General features: G+C 54.1%; 1 protein-coding gene across 1 annotated transcript; it reads left to right on the top strand.

Moving 5' to 3' along the window:
* Positions 1-12,448: 12,448 nt before the first annotated feature.
* CDEST_09169 (uncharacterized protein) lies at positions 12,449-13,739 on the top strand (the record flags this gene model as incomplete). The annotated part of the gene is made up of 2 exons (XM_062925328.1): positions 12,449-12,565; positions 12,651-13,739. 2 exons carry the CDS (start codon positions 12,449-12,451, stop codon positions 13,737-13,739), a joined length of 1,206 nt encoding a protein of 401 aa, XP_062781379.1.
* Between the last annotated feature and the right edge of the window lie 1,042 nt (positions 13,740-14,781).

Below are 14,781 nucleotides of genomic sequence, written 5' to 3'. Positions count from 1 at the left end.
TCCTTAGGTCCTACCCTAACCCTAACCCTAAGCCCCCCTATCCCTACCGAGGCAGTGCCGCTGCACCAGCACCTCCCACGCCGCCAGCGCGTTCGTTGACGTCTCCTCCCCGTCCACATGCCGTGACCGCCCCAGCCACCCTGTGAATTCCTCCTCGTCGCCCGCGTCCACCTCGAACGCCTCAAACAGCCACCGCTGCGCCGCGCTGAATTGGCTCGTCCACTGGATCGCCGGCAGCACCGCGTCCATCCACCGGCACCCGCCCCCAGCCCCGCCCCCAGCCCCGGGCCCGGCCCCGGCCCCGGCCCCGGCCCCGGCCCCGGCCCCGGCCCCGGCCCCGGCCCCCGTGTCCCGCCCCCGCCCCTGCCCCCCTCCGGCTCCCCTCCTGCCCTGACCCTCCCCCGCCCCCCCTTCCCGCCCACCCCTCCTCGCACACCGTCTGCGGGAGCCCGCACAGCCAGCAGCACGCAAACCGCTCGAACCGCACCTTCGCCCGCCACCGGAGGAATCGCCCGCCCTCCAGCCGCGGGCAGCATCCTGTCTTGTGTCCCTGGAACCGACCACGCTTCCACTCAATCCTCTTCCCGTTGCACCACGCCATGTAACACACTGCGCATCCGCCCTCCACCTCCCTCAGCCACTCCTGCAGGCCCTTCGACAACGCCTGCCTTGCCTTGGTGTCCTGTGCTGCCCGGCTAACCCTAACCTCCTCCCCGTCCCCGTCCCCGCTGCTGCCTGCCTCTTCTTCCGCAACCCCCTGGCAGTGGTCGCATGCCTCCGCCCCGAGCTGCCGGCAGTCTCTGCCGTCTCCGTCCATAAACTCCCCGAGTACCGCCCGCCGGCACCCCTCCGTCTCCATGAGCGCCTGCATCCCCTGCTGGTCCACCTGGTTCACGTCCGCCGCGAACGCGTCCCGCTGCGGCCCCCTCTCTCCGTCCCGGAAGATCACCGACTCCACCGTCTCGCCCTTGTCCCGGCCCCCTCGCCCCGTCTGCTGCGCGAAGTCCACGAGCCCGTACGGCGCCTCTGCGTGGATCACCGCCACCACGCCCCGGATGTCTACCCCCGACCCGAGTCCCGTTGTTGCTGCCATCCACCGGCTTCCGGACCGCCCCTTGGACCACGCCTCGAGCGCCTCCCATCGCCCCTCCGCGCTCAGGGACCCGTGGTACGCCGCGCATCCGATCGCCGTCGCCACCTGCTTGCATTTGGCCTTGGACCGGCAGTAGACCACCCCCTTCTGACCTGCTGCCATCTGCCGCCCGAGTCGCCCGACCTCGTCCACGACCGCCGTCATGATCGCGGGGAACCCCCCGGGCACCACCCCTGCTACGCGGTATCGGATGTTGACCCGCGCCGTGCTGGCCCGCACCGTCGTTGCGTCCTCCGCCAGCATCAGCCGCCGGAACCACGCCTCCATCCGGACCGGCAGCGTTGCCGTCAGCAGGATCATCGGCACCCCGAACCGGTAGAGGCCCTTGACCTCCGCCAGCTGGGGGCGGTACCCGCCGTCGAGGAGCATCGTGTGACACTCGTCCACGAAGATGCGCTTGAGCACCCTGCGCGCCCGGAGTCCTTCGCCGTAGGACAGGAACTCGGCGAACTGGGAGTGCTCCGCGCTGACGAACACGATCGACGCCACCCGTTCCCCCTCCCGCCGGCCTGTCACCGCCCTCGGCTGCCAGTGGAGCACGTCGACCCCGGCTGTCCTGGCCCCCTCGACGAGGCTGTTGAGGAGCGCCGCGAACGGCACGACCACGATGCTGACCCCGCCGTGCACCTCCCGCACCGCCGGCAGCTGGAAGAGCGCGCTTTTGCCTGCCCCCGTCGGCAGCACCACGATGAGGACGTCGCCCTGCCGCAGCGACATGACCCTGCGCGCCGCCTCGTGCTGCTCCGCCGTCCTCCAGCCCGCCTCGTCCCCGAAGAGCACGCGCAGCCCGGCCTCGAGCCGCCTGTCCAGCTCCGCCTCCTCCGGCGCGCTTCTCCGTGCCAGCATGGCGTCGTTGGCGGCTCGCTTCCGGCGGCCCGAGTGCGTGGCCTGCTGCTCTCGGCTGGTGGCCGGCCTCGTGGGGGTGGCTATGGGGTTGGCCGGTGCTGCTGCCTCCGCCGGCTGGCCTGATGCCCTCCGCTTCCTGGACAACGACGCAGGTGCTGCTGGTGTGCCGACTGGGTACGTGGCGCCGGCGTCGCCGGCGGCCAGCTGTCCCTGTCGCTCGGCTTGCCTCTGCTGCCCCCCCTGCCCTCCCGACGGCGGCGGCAACTCGAGGAAGGCGTGCCACAGCCGGCTGATCTCGCGGAAGTTGGCCACCATCTCCGGCTGCAGCTGGTTGGGGAACTGCACGTCGATGGCGTAGTGCCGCCTGGCCGTGACCCCGGCGTGCGTTGCCTGCAGGTCCCATACGAACTCCAGCCGGGACTTCCTCCGCACCTCGCCCGTCAGGGGGTCTGTTCCCGTCGTCCCGCCGCCTGCGCCGCCCGCGCCCGGCCCGGCCCCATCGTCCTCCTCGGCCATCTCGACCTCCGCCTGCTTCACCACGAGGCCGCGGATCCTCCTGCCCAGCTCGATGGCTACGTGCCGGTAGCTCGACACCGTGAGGCGGACGCCTATCGCCGCCGACGTCGCCGCGTCGAGCTCCTTGCTGAGCTCCGTCGTGTCCCACAGGCCCCGGCGCCCGTCCTTCCAGAGCCACGGGTGGAGCGAGGCCGGCGGGCCCTGTATGCCGGCCTCGGCCTGGAGGAGCCTCTCGAAGGGCAGCAGCCAGGCGACGTAGGCCACCATCATCTTGCCGACCGCCTCGGGCAGGAAACGGGCCACCTTCCGGCTGAGGCCCCGGATCGCCCGGTTCTTGTCCCGGTCCGTGACGAGCATCACCTGCCCGTCGAAGACGAAGACGTTCCGCGCCATGTCCTGCGTGTCGCAGTACCGCATCGTCGTCATCTCCGGCCCCCGCCCGGGCTGGCCCCCCCATATGTGGGCCGACGCGAGAAGCGACCGCTTGAAGGACTGCGCCCTGGCCAGCCAGCCGAGCACGCCGTCGCGCCGCCACTGCTGCAGCCTCGCGTCCCACATGCTGCCGCGGCAGAGCTCGGCCAGCGTCCCGGGCCCCGGCCGGAGCCAGGCGTTCTTCTCGTGCGTCGCGAAGGACCGCCCGGCGCCTTCGAACACGAGCGTGTCGACGACGCCGTCCAGCGCCAGCTGCCCGCCCGCCTCCGCCCACCCCCCGCGCATGAGCTCGTGCAGCGTTGCCTCGGCCTCGGCCCTGGGCTGCTGCGCCGCCCGTCGGAAGTCGTCGATGGCCACCCGCTGCCCGAGGTAGCGGAGTGCCTGCCCGCTCTTCTCCCACATCACCCGAGGCGTGCCGCCCTCCCTGTTCCGGTGGCCCTTGCCGTACGCCATCATGCGGATGATGGCGCTGAAGGGCGTGTGCGACCCGTCGGCGAGCCAGTGCCGGTACTGCTCTACAAAGCCGTCCACTACCTCCGCGCTCATCTCGTTGGGGTCCCCGTCGATTGCCTCCTTCTCGAAGAAGTGTTCCAGCATCAATATGCGCCCGCACCACAGGAGCCCCGCGAGCCGCTGGGTGAACCGGGATGCCGGGCTCCACCCAACCCCGCTGCTCTGACCGCTTCCGCTACCGCTGCCGGCCGTCCCCCCACTCCTCTTTGCCGGGTTCATGACCCCGAGCACGGCGGTGAAGTGGATGAGCGGGTTCGCAAAAGTGTCCACGGCAACCTTCTGCTTTAGGGACACAATGCAGAACTGGTACACCCGTCGATCTAGCGCCCTGCTGTGCTCTGGGCGGCCGCCGTCGGCCGCTTGGCTGGCCCCGGCAGCCCCAGACCCACGGCGGAGGATTTGTTGACCCTCCATGCTGAGGGTGTTGCTCCTGCTGCTGGTGGCAAGCCGGCCGGCTGCGTAGCTGCTGTCGTTGTCGCTGTCGTCGTCGTAGTAGTGACCGTTGTTGTCGTCGTCCTCGCTCTCGGTACTCGCCCTGGTCGGCTGTGTCTGGCTGTAGCACCAGCTGCCCCGACCTTGACGGCTTGCACTGGCGTCGCCTGCTACGGCGAGGGCCTCGGCCATTGCGTCCAGTGCCGTCCACTGCTCGTCTGTGAAGCGGATCCTGCGCTGCTGTTGTGCCTCTGTCCGGCCTAGCTGATGCGCCCGTAGGCAGTAACAGAGATACCTCTCCCACACCGCCTGGTAGTTCCGGACTGTTGATTCCATTTGCTCGAGCGCGAACGGCCGTCCGTGGGGCTTGGCCGGATCGACGCTCTTCAGCCACCTCTTTGTCTCGTGGGGCACCTTGTCGAGCCGGAGGGAGCACCTGGCCACCTCGTGGCGGAAGCTCTCCTGCAGGAGGGCCAGCCGTCGCTGCTCCTCCCGGCCCTCCTCGTCCCGGACCGTGTCCCGCGCTGCCGCCGACAGGGGCGCCTTCCCGGCCTCGTACAGGTCCACCAGGTTGCGCCCGTCGAGGTGTACGGCCCAACCCATCTCCCTCACCCAGGCCGACTGTCGGTTGACGTCGGAGGTGGCGACGACTGTCCGCTCCCAGTGCTCGTCCTCGGCTGTCATAAGCTCCTGCCGTCTCGCCAGCCGCTCGGCGAATACGTCGTTGCTCCCCTGCCGGGGTGACTGCGACAGCGGCCCTCCCTCGTTCGTCCCGGGGTCGCGGACGATCCAGTACCGTGCGTAGCGGCCTTGCGATAGCGACTGCAGCCTTACTGCCCCCCAGTCGATGGGCTCGGCTTCTTTGCTGTTGGTAGCCCTGGGGCCGACTGCCGGCCTGCCTGTGCTGTGTGTCCCTTGCTGTACGTGCAGCTTCACTAGCTTCCGGCTGCTTGTCCGGAAGTCGCACCGCCTGCATCCATATCCGTCTAGCACAGTTAGCTGCTCAAGTGGCAGGCTGCCGTCCGGTGGTAGTTCGCATGTGTGGGGGTCCTCAAGAGGGCTGTCATAGGCGGCCGCCCAGGCTAGGTCGACCACTGCACGGAGCGTTGCTCCCTTGAGCTGGTGAGTCTGCCGGAAGTGGCCCTCGACGCCACCGTCCGGTCGGACCGCCTGCTTGCAGTGCGTGCAGACAGCAACCCGAGGCCGCTCTACAAAGGTGAGGTACAGACTGGCGTTGACGTCTGCACAGGGTGGACTGCCTCTGCCGCTTGTACAGCTGCTTCCGCCCATTGTCGTCTTAGTCTGCAGTGTTGAATTACTAAACATCAGCCTATTCAGCATAGGCTCTCTTTAGAAAAACACAGGTGGTTATAGTATAAAGGGTTAGGTAGGCATAGTAAACAAGACTATGTTTATTAAGTAGGTAGTTGCTTTAATTATCTTTACATGCCATGTTGCATAGTGGGTCTGGCGTTGCTAGAGAGACTAGCAGCCTTTATAGTGTAGTAAGCAGAGAGGGGATAGGGGGGAGGAGGTAAAGAATAAGAAGAAAAAAAACCTAGATAAGTTTAAAAAGGAAAATAAAAGATTTTTAAGTAAAAAGAATAAATAGTATTACTAGCTAGGAAGGCTAAATTATGTTATTTATAGTATTGTAAGAAATACTAGTGTTTTCTATCTACAATATTGTAAGGTATAAGAATAAGAAGAAATGAAAAGTAAGAAGAATAGGGAAAGGGTTAAGCTGTACACTACTGTAGGCCTACTAAGTAACTTAAGGGGGTATAAAAGATAAAGTCCTCCTTCTATCCTTACTACTTACATTTGCAGGGTTTATAGTCTCTTTAGCTGCTGTCTTCTTTATAGATTACTAATCTATTACTCTTCCCTACCTTATGCAAATGTTGCTTATCCCCTTGTTTAGCTAGACTACACCTTACCTCCCCTATCTACTGCAGGCAGAGGTTGTTCTTCTGTTCTTTTCTACATTACTCCGTCTTTAGCCTACAGGTCTATTTTTGTAGAAACGCAAACTAATCCCTCTTAAACAACGTTATAGTAACTAAGATTATAAGTATAAAATTTATAATAGCTTCTATAAGCTTGAAATAGCTTTGCTTTTATTACTATAGTAACTACTAGAAGTACTTTTAATTATATCTATTAATCTCCCTAATTCCCTTCTTAGTAGCTAGCCCTAAGTAGTCTAGCCTTACTTACTTACTATAAAGGAGTTTCTAAGGTTTATTAGTTTAGGGTTCTATAATAGAGCTACTTTAACCTATAGCCTTTACTAAACTACATTTACATAGAGTAAGCCTACTACAACTTAACTAAGGTTAGTATACTACCCTAGGGCTAATAACTAGCCCTAGTAGGCACTAGTACTATAGATTGTAGATAGCAATAAGGTAACTACAAATAGGAATTAGGACATCTTTACCTAGGATAGGACTTAGTCCTCTATAGGCAGTCTACTCTTCTACATGCCGCTTATTCTAGGGTTTATCTTCTAATAATTTGCAACACAACTAAGGTGGAAGGATTGCCTTCCTGCCCTTATAGCCTTGGCGAGAGAGATCTATAACAATTGGATCTGGGGGTCTGGACTTGCAGCAGAGCCGGGCTTCGAACTAGGGACGGCCTTGCCGCCTGCTGGCCTGCTGCGGGCGATCCCTCCTCTAGTCTGGTCTGTGGCCGGCTGGCCTTGCGATCCTGCCCTTGATGCGAACCCTGGCTCCTGTGAGGCCCCCAGGCGGTCCGGACTTTGGTCCGAACCTCCGGGTTGGCGTAGGGTGGCCTTCGTGCGGGGCTGAGGATGGCGCGCCGTCGCCGAGACGCCGTCGACCTTGAAGGTGACGGGCCTGCGTTTTCAGAGAGAGATCGATGCGCTGCCGACTTTGAACGTCGGGTCCATGAGTACCAGCCTCAAAGCAGGCTGGGCAGGCAGTGCAACGGCTTTATCAGGGGGGTCAATTCGTCAGGTTTTATAGGCTGCAGGAAAACAATCCCCTGCTTGGTTGTTTCGAAAGGGAAGGAACGGGCCGTCTGCACCTTCCCTTCAGAGGGGTTTCTATAAAAAAAAGGGGGATAGAAAAACAGCCAACACCCCCTCCCTCACCCCCTCTTTTCCTTCCTCCTTCAGCTACACAGGCCAGCCCTCTCAGCCGAAGCTGATCTTCTGTGACTGGTGTTGGAGGCCACCTGGGGCCTGCCCTCGCCGGCCGGCCTTGTTCCTGGGCCCGGCCTCCGCTGCGCAGTCCGGTCTCTGGTCCGATCCGTGGCCGGCTCTGTGCGGGCAGTCCGGACTTTGGTCCGATTCGAGGCGGCCCACTCCTCGCCCGGGCCCAGCAGTCGGATCTCTGCTTAGGGTTTCCGGCCTTCAGCCCTGCAGTATTTTAACGGCTGCCTTCGGCCCCGCCTTAGTGAGTGATCAATAAATACCTATAATAACCCTGCCTGTCCTCTTTTGCTGGATTCTTTAGACGGTAGCAAACGTCTTTGTGGCCCTGATACAGGCGCTTCGCGTTTAAGTCTGATTGGATCCGGAGATCTGGACCTGCGGCTGAGCCAGGCATGGAAACAAGGGCGGCCTTGCCGCCTGCTGGCCTGCCTCGGGCGATCCCTCCTTTGGTCCGATCTGTAGCTGTCCGGCCTGGCAGTCCTGTCCTTAGTCTGATCCCTTGCTCTAGAGGCCTCGGCCGTCCGATCCTTGGCCGGCCCTGGCGACCCTGTTGACCTTGCCTGGCAATGTTGATAATAGACGACGCCAAGGCGAGAGACCAGCCACGACGGCGAGGCGCAAGATCTCAACATGTTTGTTGACTGGATTAACTGTACGTGCTGCAGGGTTTTATAGGCTGCCTTTGGCCTACCTTAGTTAGCAATATATAAATCCCTATTATAACCCTGCCTGCCCTCTTTTGCTGGATTCTTCACACAGTAGCAAACGTCTCTGTGGCCCCGATACAGGCGCTTCGCGTTTAATTCTGATCGGATCCGGAGATCTGGACCTGCGGCCGAGCCAGGCACGGAAGAAGGGGCCGGCCTTGCCGCCTGCTGGCCTGCCTCGGGCGATCCCTCCTTTGATCCGATCCGTGGCCGGCTGGCCTTGCGGTCTTAGCCTTGGTCCGATCCTGGCCTTGCAATCCTGCCCCTGGTCCGATCCCTGGCCGGCTCTGGCGGCCTTGTTGTCAGCCCTTCCACAATCGGCGTGCCTCTCCATCTGAGAGCGTGCAGTACATCGTGGATTGTGATTGTCTTGGCCCCACGATGGTGGCTTGAGGTTGACGAGGGCAGCCTTGTTGAGAGTAGGTAGGCTTTTATACTAGATAATGTACTGGTTACGCATTGTATGTATTGTTGCTAGGGACAATCTGTCTATTTATTGCAGGCAGCTAATTGCAAGGGTTGAGTTAAAGCACCTACCTTTTACCTACCCCCCCTATTTCAACCCCCTATTTAGACTATAGACTAAAGGTGCTACTTTTAACCCTATCTCTAATAAAACTAGCTATTAGATTATAAATAAGATATAATCCTATATGTAAATAATAGTACTAACTATTAAAGTAGTAGGGCTTATATACATTTTATTAGTATTTTAATCTTACTATTAATTAAAGTAAACTAGACTTATTACTTACTTCTCTAATTATATATATGTATATGTAATATACTTTATAGATAGTACTATAAAGACTACTTAAGTTTTATGCTATAGTTAACATTATATAATAGAGTATTCTATAATATCTTTTCTATTCTACTAATTTAATACTTATAGAAAGGCTTTAAAAGAATAAGACTACTTCTACTTAGTCTACTATATTTTAAAAGCGAATACTACTAGTCTTTTAATATTCTATCCCATAGTTATTAAATAAATTAATAATATTAAAACAAAGCCTAACTTTACTATAACCTTAATGTAGCTGTAGTAATACTACATTAAATTTATCAATTATACTTATTGTAGATTAGGTTAATAAAAACTAGATAAACGCTTAATTTTTATACTTATATATAATGTTTTAGGAAAGTTAAACTTAGTAGTACTTTTATGTTTTTTTAAACTACTAAAGCTAGCTATCTAATAGGAAGGTAAAAAGTAGCACTTTTTATACGAATAGGTGTAAATAGGTAAAAAAGTAGGTGCTTTAACTTACGTTAATCTAGAGGTCTAACCCTGCACTTACGCTAGGGCGGCCCTAGGGGTTATTGTATCTCCCTGTGCAATCCCTCCTTTGGTCTGATCTGTGACCGGCCGGCCTTGTGATCCTGTCCCTGGTCCGATCCTGGCCTAGCGATCCTGCCCTTGGCCCGAACCTCCGGGTTGGCGTACCGTGGCCTTCGTACAAGTCCTAGGATGGCGCGCCGTCGCTGAGGCGCCGTCGACCTGGAAGATGACGGGCCCGCGTTTTCAGAGGGAGATCGATGCGCTGCCGACTTTGAACGTCGGGTTCATGAGTACCAGCCTCAAAGCAGGCTGGGCAGGCAGTGCAGCAGCCTTATCAGGGGGGATGATTCATCCGGTTTTATAGGCTGCAGGAAAATCATCCCCTTTTTAGTTGTTTGAAAACGGATGGAACAGGCTGTCTGCACCTTCCCTTTAGGAAGGAATAAGGGGGGGGGGGGGGGGGTTATAAACGCAGCTTCCCCCCCTCCATCACCCCCCTCCTTCCCTTCTCCCCACCCTGTGAGGTCAAATGACTTACCCCTGGAAGGGGGAGGGGTTCGGGCCTTCCTTCCCCTGGGAGGCTGCAACAGAGGCGGCCCAGGTCGCCTCGTACGATCCGGACTCTGGTCTGATCCCTGGCCGGCTCCGGCGGCCTTGTTGACCTCGCCCGGCCCGGGCCTTCGAGCTCTGCAGTCCATGGCGAGTGTCGAGTACACTACCAAGACCCTGCTGGGGTTAGGTATGCAATGTTATCTTGGCCTTAGGCCCTGCATGGTTTTATAGGCTGCTGGCCTGTCTCGGGCGATCCCACCTTTAGTCCGATCTCTGACCGACCGGCCCTGTAGTCCTGTCCTTGGTCTGGTCCCTTGCTCCTAAGGCCTCTACCGTCCGATCCGTGCCTGTCCCTGGCGACCTTGTTGACCCTGCCTATCAATATTAACAATGGACGACGCCAAGGCAAGACACCAGCTACAACAGCAAGACGCAAGATCTCAACATGTTTGTTACCTAGATTAACTGTATGTACTGCAGGATTTTATAGGCTGTCTTTACCTTACTAACTACTACCTTACCTTGTTAATCTTTCTTAAGAGTCTAACCCTAAGCTAAATGGCCTCTAATCTCTTATTCTTTATTCTTAATCTACTAAGATACCTATTAGTTAGTATGAGAATACCTTCTTTACTAACTAACCCTTTAGGTACTAAATTTACTAATGTAAAGTTTTCTATATTAATACTGAATGATATTATAGTGTTTGTATAAGTTTTGATGTATTTGTATTTATATTTCTTCCTATTCTTATAGAAATGCAAACTAACCTCTAACTTACTTTCTATATGTATAGAAATACAAATTAATCCCTATCTTGCTTTCTATTTTCATAGAAACGCAAACAAAGCGCTGCAATTATCTCCTTTTTTAGTACTTTTATTACATTTCTAAAAAAGATTCTAAATCTAAACTAAAACACACTACATAATAAAAGCCAGCTCTAACGTTAGGACTATCCTTAATATAGATCTGCGTAGTTGTTAGATAGTAGTATACTTTACAACCTAGCAGTTAGGACCTGCATGCATGTGCGTATATATGCAGATATGTAGGTGTAATACTATCCTATATGTCTTTATCTATTCTATCCATTCTATCTATCTATCTAGGGGAGGGATAGGGGATTGTTGATTGACGTTCCAGGCGACGACGACGGTTGGCTGACCATGCCTGGTCCGTGCGTCTTGCGGCGACTGCGCGTGCATGCATGGGGTAAGGGTTGCGGAGGGGGTTAAGGGTTAGTGAGTAAGTGAGGGGAACAAAGGGTTGCGGAGGGGGGGAACGGGTCTTGGTAACCCCCTACGGTAATCGGCTGAAAAAACAATCGGCAAAACGCACGGACCAGCCCTCCCCTTCTTGCGCGCAACCCTGCACCCCAACCCTGGTATTCGGCCAGAATACCACCGTCAATGACGCTTAGGGGCTTATAATATTAGTTACTAGTAAAAGGTGCTAAAAGTATTTAAGGGGATAATTATAAAGTTAATTACTAAAAAGCTATAGAAGTCTATCCTTAAGTTTATTTAAGTTTATCTTATATATAAGTCCTATATATCTATTACTAAAGTTTAGCTTATACCTAATTACTAGTAATCTAAGTGTTATATAAAGTAATTACTTAAAGTAAGGCGTATAAGCACTTATATTATAATTAATTATACTTACATATAATTAGTTGCTTACTTCCTTATCTCTATATAACCTTACACTATAGTTCTTCTGCACTAGAGAAGTACACCCTAGTTTCCTATATCTGCAGCATATAACTTATCTATAACTACTAGGTGCCTTATAGGGGCATCCCCTAGTCCTATTATGTTTAACAGGTTGTAACACTTAGAACTTAGACCTTATGCATATACGCATACATACAATATATAGACTTTCTGCCTACACCTTTAACTTACTCTTATCTACCTTATTTTATCCTTATCTAAGATATCCTATCTTATCTATCTACTATATTCTTACTTTTTTAAGCCTAAGTATCTCTAAGTCTTATTATATTTAATAGATTGTAATACCTTTATAAAGTAACCCTAACAAATGTATAAGCTCTTATAGCTAATAAGAACTAAAACTAAACTAGACTTAGTCTAATTCTAAGAATCCTAATTGTTAGGCTGCACCTACCTTCTGTTTTGCATACAGGCTGCGCCTACCTAACTTGCTAATGCGCGCACAGGCTGCACCTAAAACCTGCTGTCGCGCGCACAGGCTGCGCCTGCCTAACTTGCTGGCGCCTGCACGGGTTCCCGCACGCGCTGTGCAGCTCCCACCGGGCCGCGCATTAGGCTAAGGGATAAGGCTAACACTAGCAAGGGGTAATTTTCCTAGTTACATAAGCACATCTAAATACGCGTACAATTGACTGTTATACTTTTTATAATGTTTGAGAGGTGTGCAACTAACATGTGCTAAGGGTCTAGCATCCCTCTGCTGCGACGACAGAGTTAACAGAATCCTAGTAGTCTCACTAATCTTACTTTAGTCTATTCAATTTGCCTTTTGGTAATTAGAGTCAATGCGTCCGGACATGCTGGCGCGTCCGGGGGCTCGACCTCGATCGGAACCCCCCCCAAAAAGATGTAAAACGGCTCCCAACGCTCATGCCTATTCCTGTTGTCCTACATCACATTGTAATGTCTAATCCTGTTCACATTCGCGGATACCGCTTCCACCAAGATATGAAAAATGTGGCCGCCACGACCAAGCTCGGCCATAGCGATCGAGACACAAGAAGTATACCTTGTGGAGGTATGGGTAAGGGCTTTGTGGATGACGACATTAGAGAATTGAGGGAATGAAATTTACGGACGCTGATGAGCATACAGACCTGGTACGCGATTGGCATGGTAATCATTGCTCTCCGTCATGCTGTGCGCCTTCGAACAGTGGGCTTCAGAGGATACCATGGCGATGACTACCTTTCTTTCCTTGTAAGTACTTTCACTGGATATCATCGATCAAATATGTAACCCACCAAACCAGGCCAGCACTAACTATTTCCTATGACTGACATAGTGCATCCTCTTATATACTGTCGATAGCACCATGGGCTATTTTGCCTACTACGCAGGGGGAAACATCAACGTGAAGCCGCAGCAGGTCGATTCACTCAGCGACGAAGACGTTAGGATCCTCGAGATGGGCAGCAAGATGGAGTTCGTCACATGGTACACCTATCCCAGCTTTGTCTGGGTATTGAAGTTCAGCATCCTCTTTTTCTACCGACGTCTCACTAAAGGCCTGATAAGAGATCGGACACTCAATATTCTCTTCCTTGTTTGCGGGCTGACCTGGGTGGCGCTCATCGCGACCGTGAGCTCTACATGCTGGCCCTTCCATGACAACTGGACGGTGCGCCCCCTGCCCGGTGAGCACTGCATCTTTCGAGCCCAGAACTTTTACGCCCTGGCCGTGCTCAACGTCATCACCGACGTCTTCATCCTGACCATTCCGGCCCCGATGCTCTGGCACCTCCGGTTGCCGCTGTGGAAGCGCGTCGGCGTCACCTGCCTTTTGTGCGGCGGCCTCTTTGTCATCTCGGCCGCCATCATCCGCGCGGCGTTGACGCTCACGGCGGCGCCGAGCGTTCTGACCATCAACATATGGGGCTACAGGGAGACCGTCGTTGCGCTGCTGGCCGTCACGGCCCCTGTGTTGAGTCCGCTGTTCAGGCCGGGGTTCTGGAAGCGAGAGGCGCGCATTGGCAGGCCGGTCGATACGCTGCAGCGCGAGGCCGAGGAGGAACTCGGGTCGATAGAGAGGAGAAGGCGGAGGCTGTTCTCGTCGAGAATCAAATGGGACTTTGGAAGCAGTCTGATGAAGACGTCTTACCTGTCGGTCAAGTCGAGCATGAGGTCCGCCATCATGACCACCACCACAGTGCGCCACGTTGAATCAGATATTGAGGCTGCTGCTCCACAGATTTGCGCAGGAGGTATTAAGGGCTCAGGCGGTAATGACGCGCACAGGTTGCCAGAAGGTGATGTGCATACTGGGATGGACTTTATTACCGGCTCCTCTCTTCTAGCTGGAAGCGAAGAGAATGTAAACTTGTCGCGGCCTGAAGCTAGTAATTACGAGAAAACCAAGCATGAATTATCTTAATAATAGTCTAGCCTAGCGCAAAATAACAAATTAGTACTAACCTTTGCTATTTAGTATAGTTATAACTAATATTATTATTGTTCTTATTGTTTTATTTAACGCTATAGTAGTAAGAGTAGAACCCTTCTTATAGACCTCTTCAGCCTGCCAGCGTACCTTGCCGACAAGACATCGTCGAGCAAGGAGTCGACGGGGTCGAGCATCGCCACGGCTCTCGCCGCCGGCCTGGCTGCCATGATCACGTACTGTTTCAAGGCGAGGGCATTAGGCGACATCATGGTGAAGATGCAGCAGCGGGGCGAGGACCACGTTGCCGGCCCAAATCTTGCATCTGTGTACCAGGGTGATGTCGACCGGATTTCCCAACACACGGTTCTCAAGACAGCGTTCAACAGGCTCGGCAAAATCGATAACGGGCAGTTTATCGAGGTCTAGAAGAGGTTCCAGCCCGCGAGTCGGATTCTCGAGGGGGAGAACAGCTACGAGGAAAAGCTCAGCTGCATTACGAAGCTTTGCTTAAACCTCATTGAGCATTATTGAGTATAACGTTCTAGTGGAAAGAATGTAAAAGAATACTGGAAATACGTGTTAGAAAGTTTGCGTACGGCATATGGTAGGCGGTAATGTAATACTGTAGATATATAGCTTTCAATATAATTCAAATTGCTTTTTATCACCTTACAGCCGTGTATTGTTTTGTAGGGCTCCTTAAGCCATTGCCACTCATATTTCGCTACAACAAGAGACTATGCCGGGTTCCTCGTGCTCGAAGACGCTGAATATTTATAAGTTAAGAGAATGCGCGTTGTGGGAGGATAACTAGGGGCGCGGCCGAGGACAGGCCAGTCGCTGGGTGAAGTTGTTGCGTCAATTGCCATTGACTGGCTGATGAATGGCATTTGTTTCTTGGATCTGCGTGGGCCCACGAGTGTCGAAGTTTAGGTAAGTGTAGGCTGTCGATGTTTATATAACGTGTTTGATAATAATGATAATAATGATAATAATGAATGATGGTAATGATGTTGATGATAATGATGATGAC

This window comes from Colletotrichum destructivum, chromosome 5, assembly GCF_034447905.1.
Source record: "Colletotrichum destructivum chromosome 5, complete sequence".
In the NCBI taxonomy this organism is placed as follows: domain Eukaryota; kingdom Fungi; phylum Ascomycota; class Sordariomycetes; order Glomerellales; family Glomerellaceae; genus Colletotrichum; species Colletotrichum destructivum.
The sequence above is the reverse complement of the archived record's forward strand: the minus strand, read 5'-3'. Positions and strand labels throughout refer to the sequence as shown.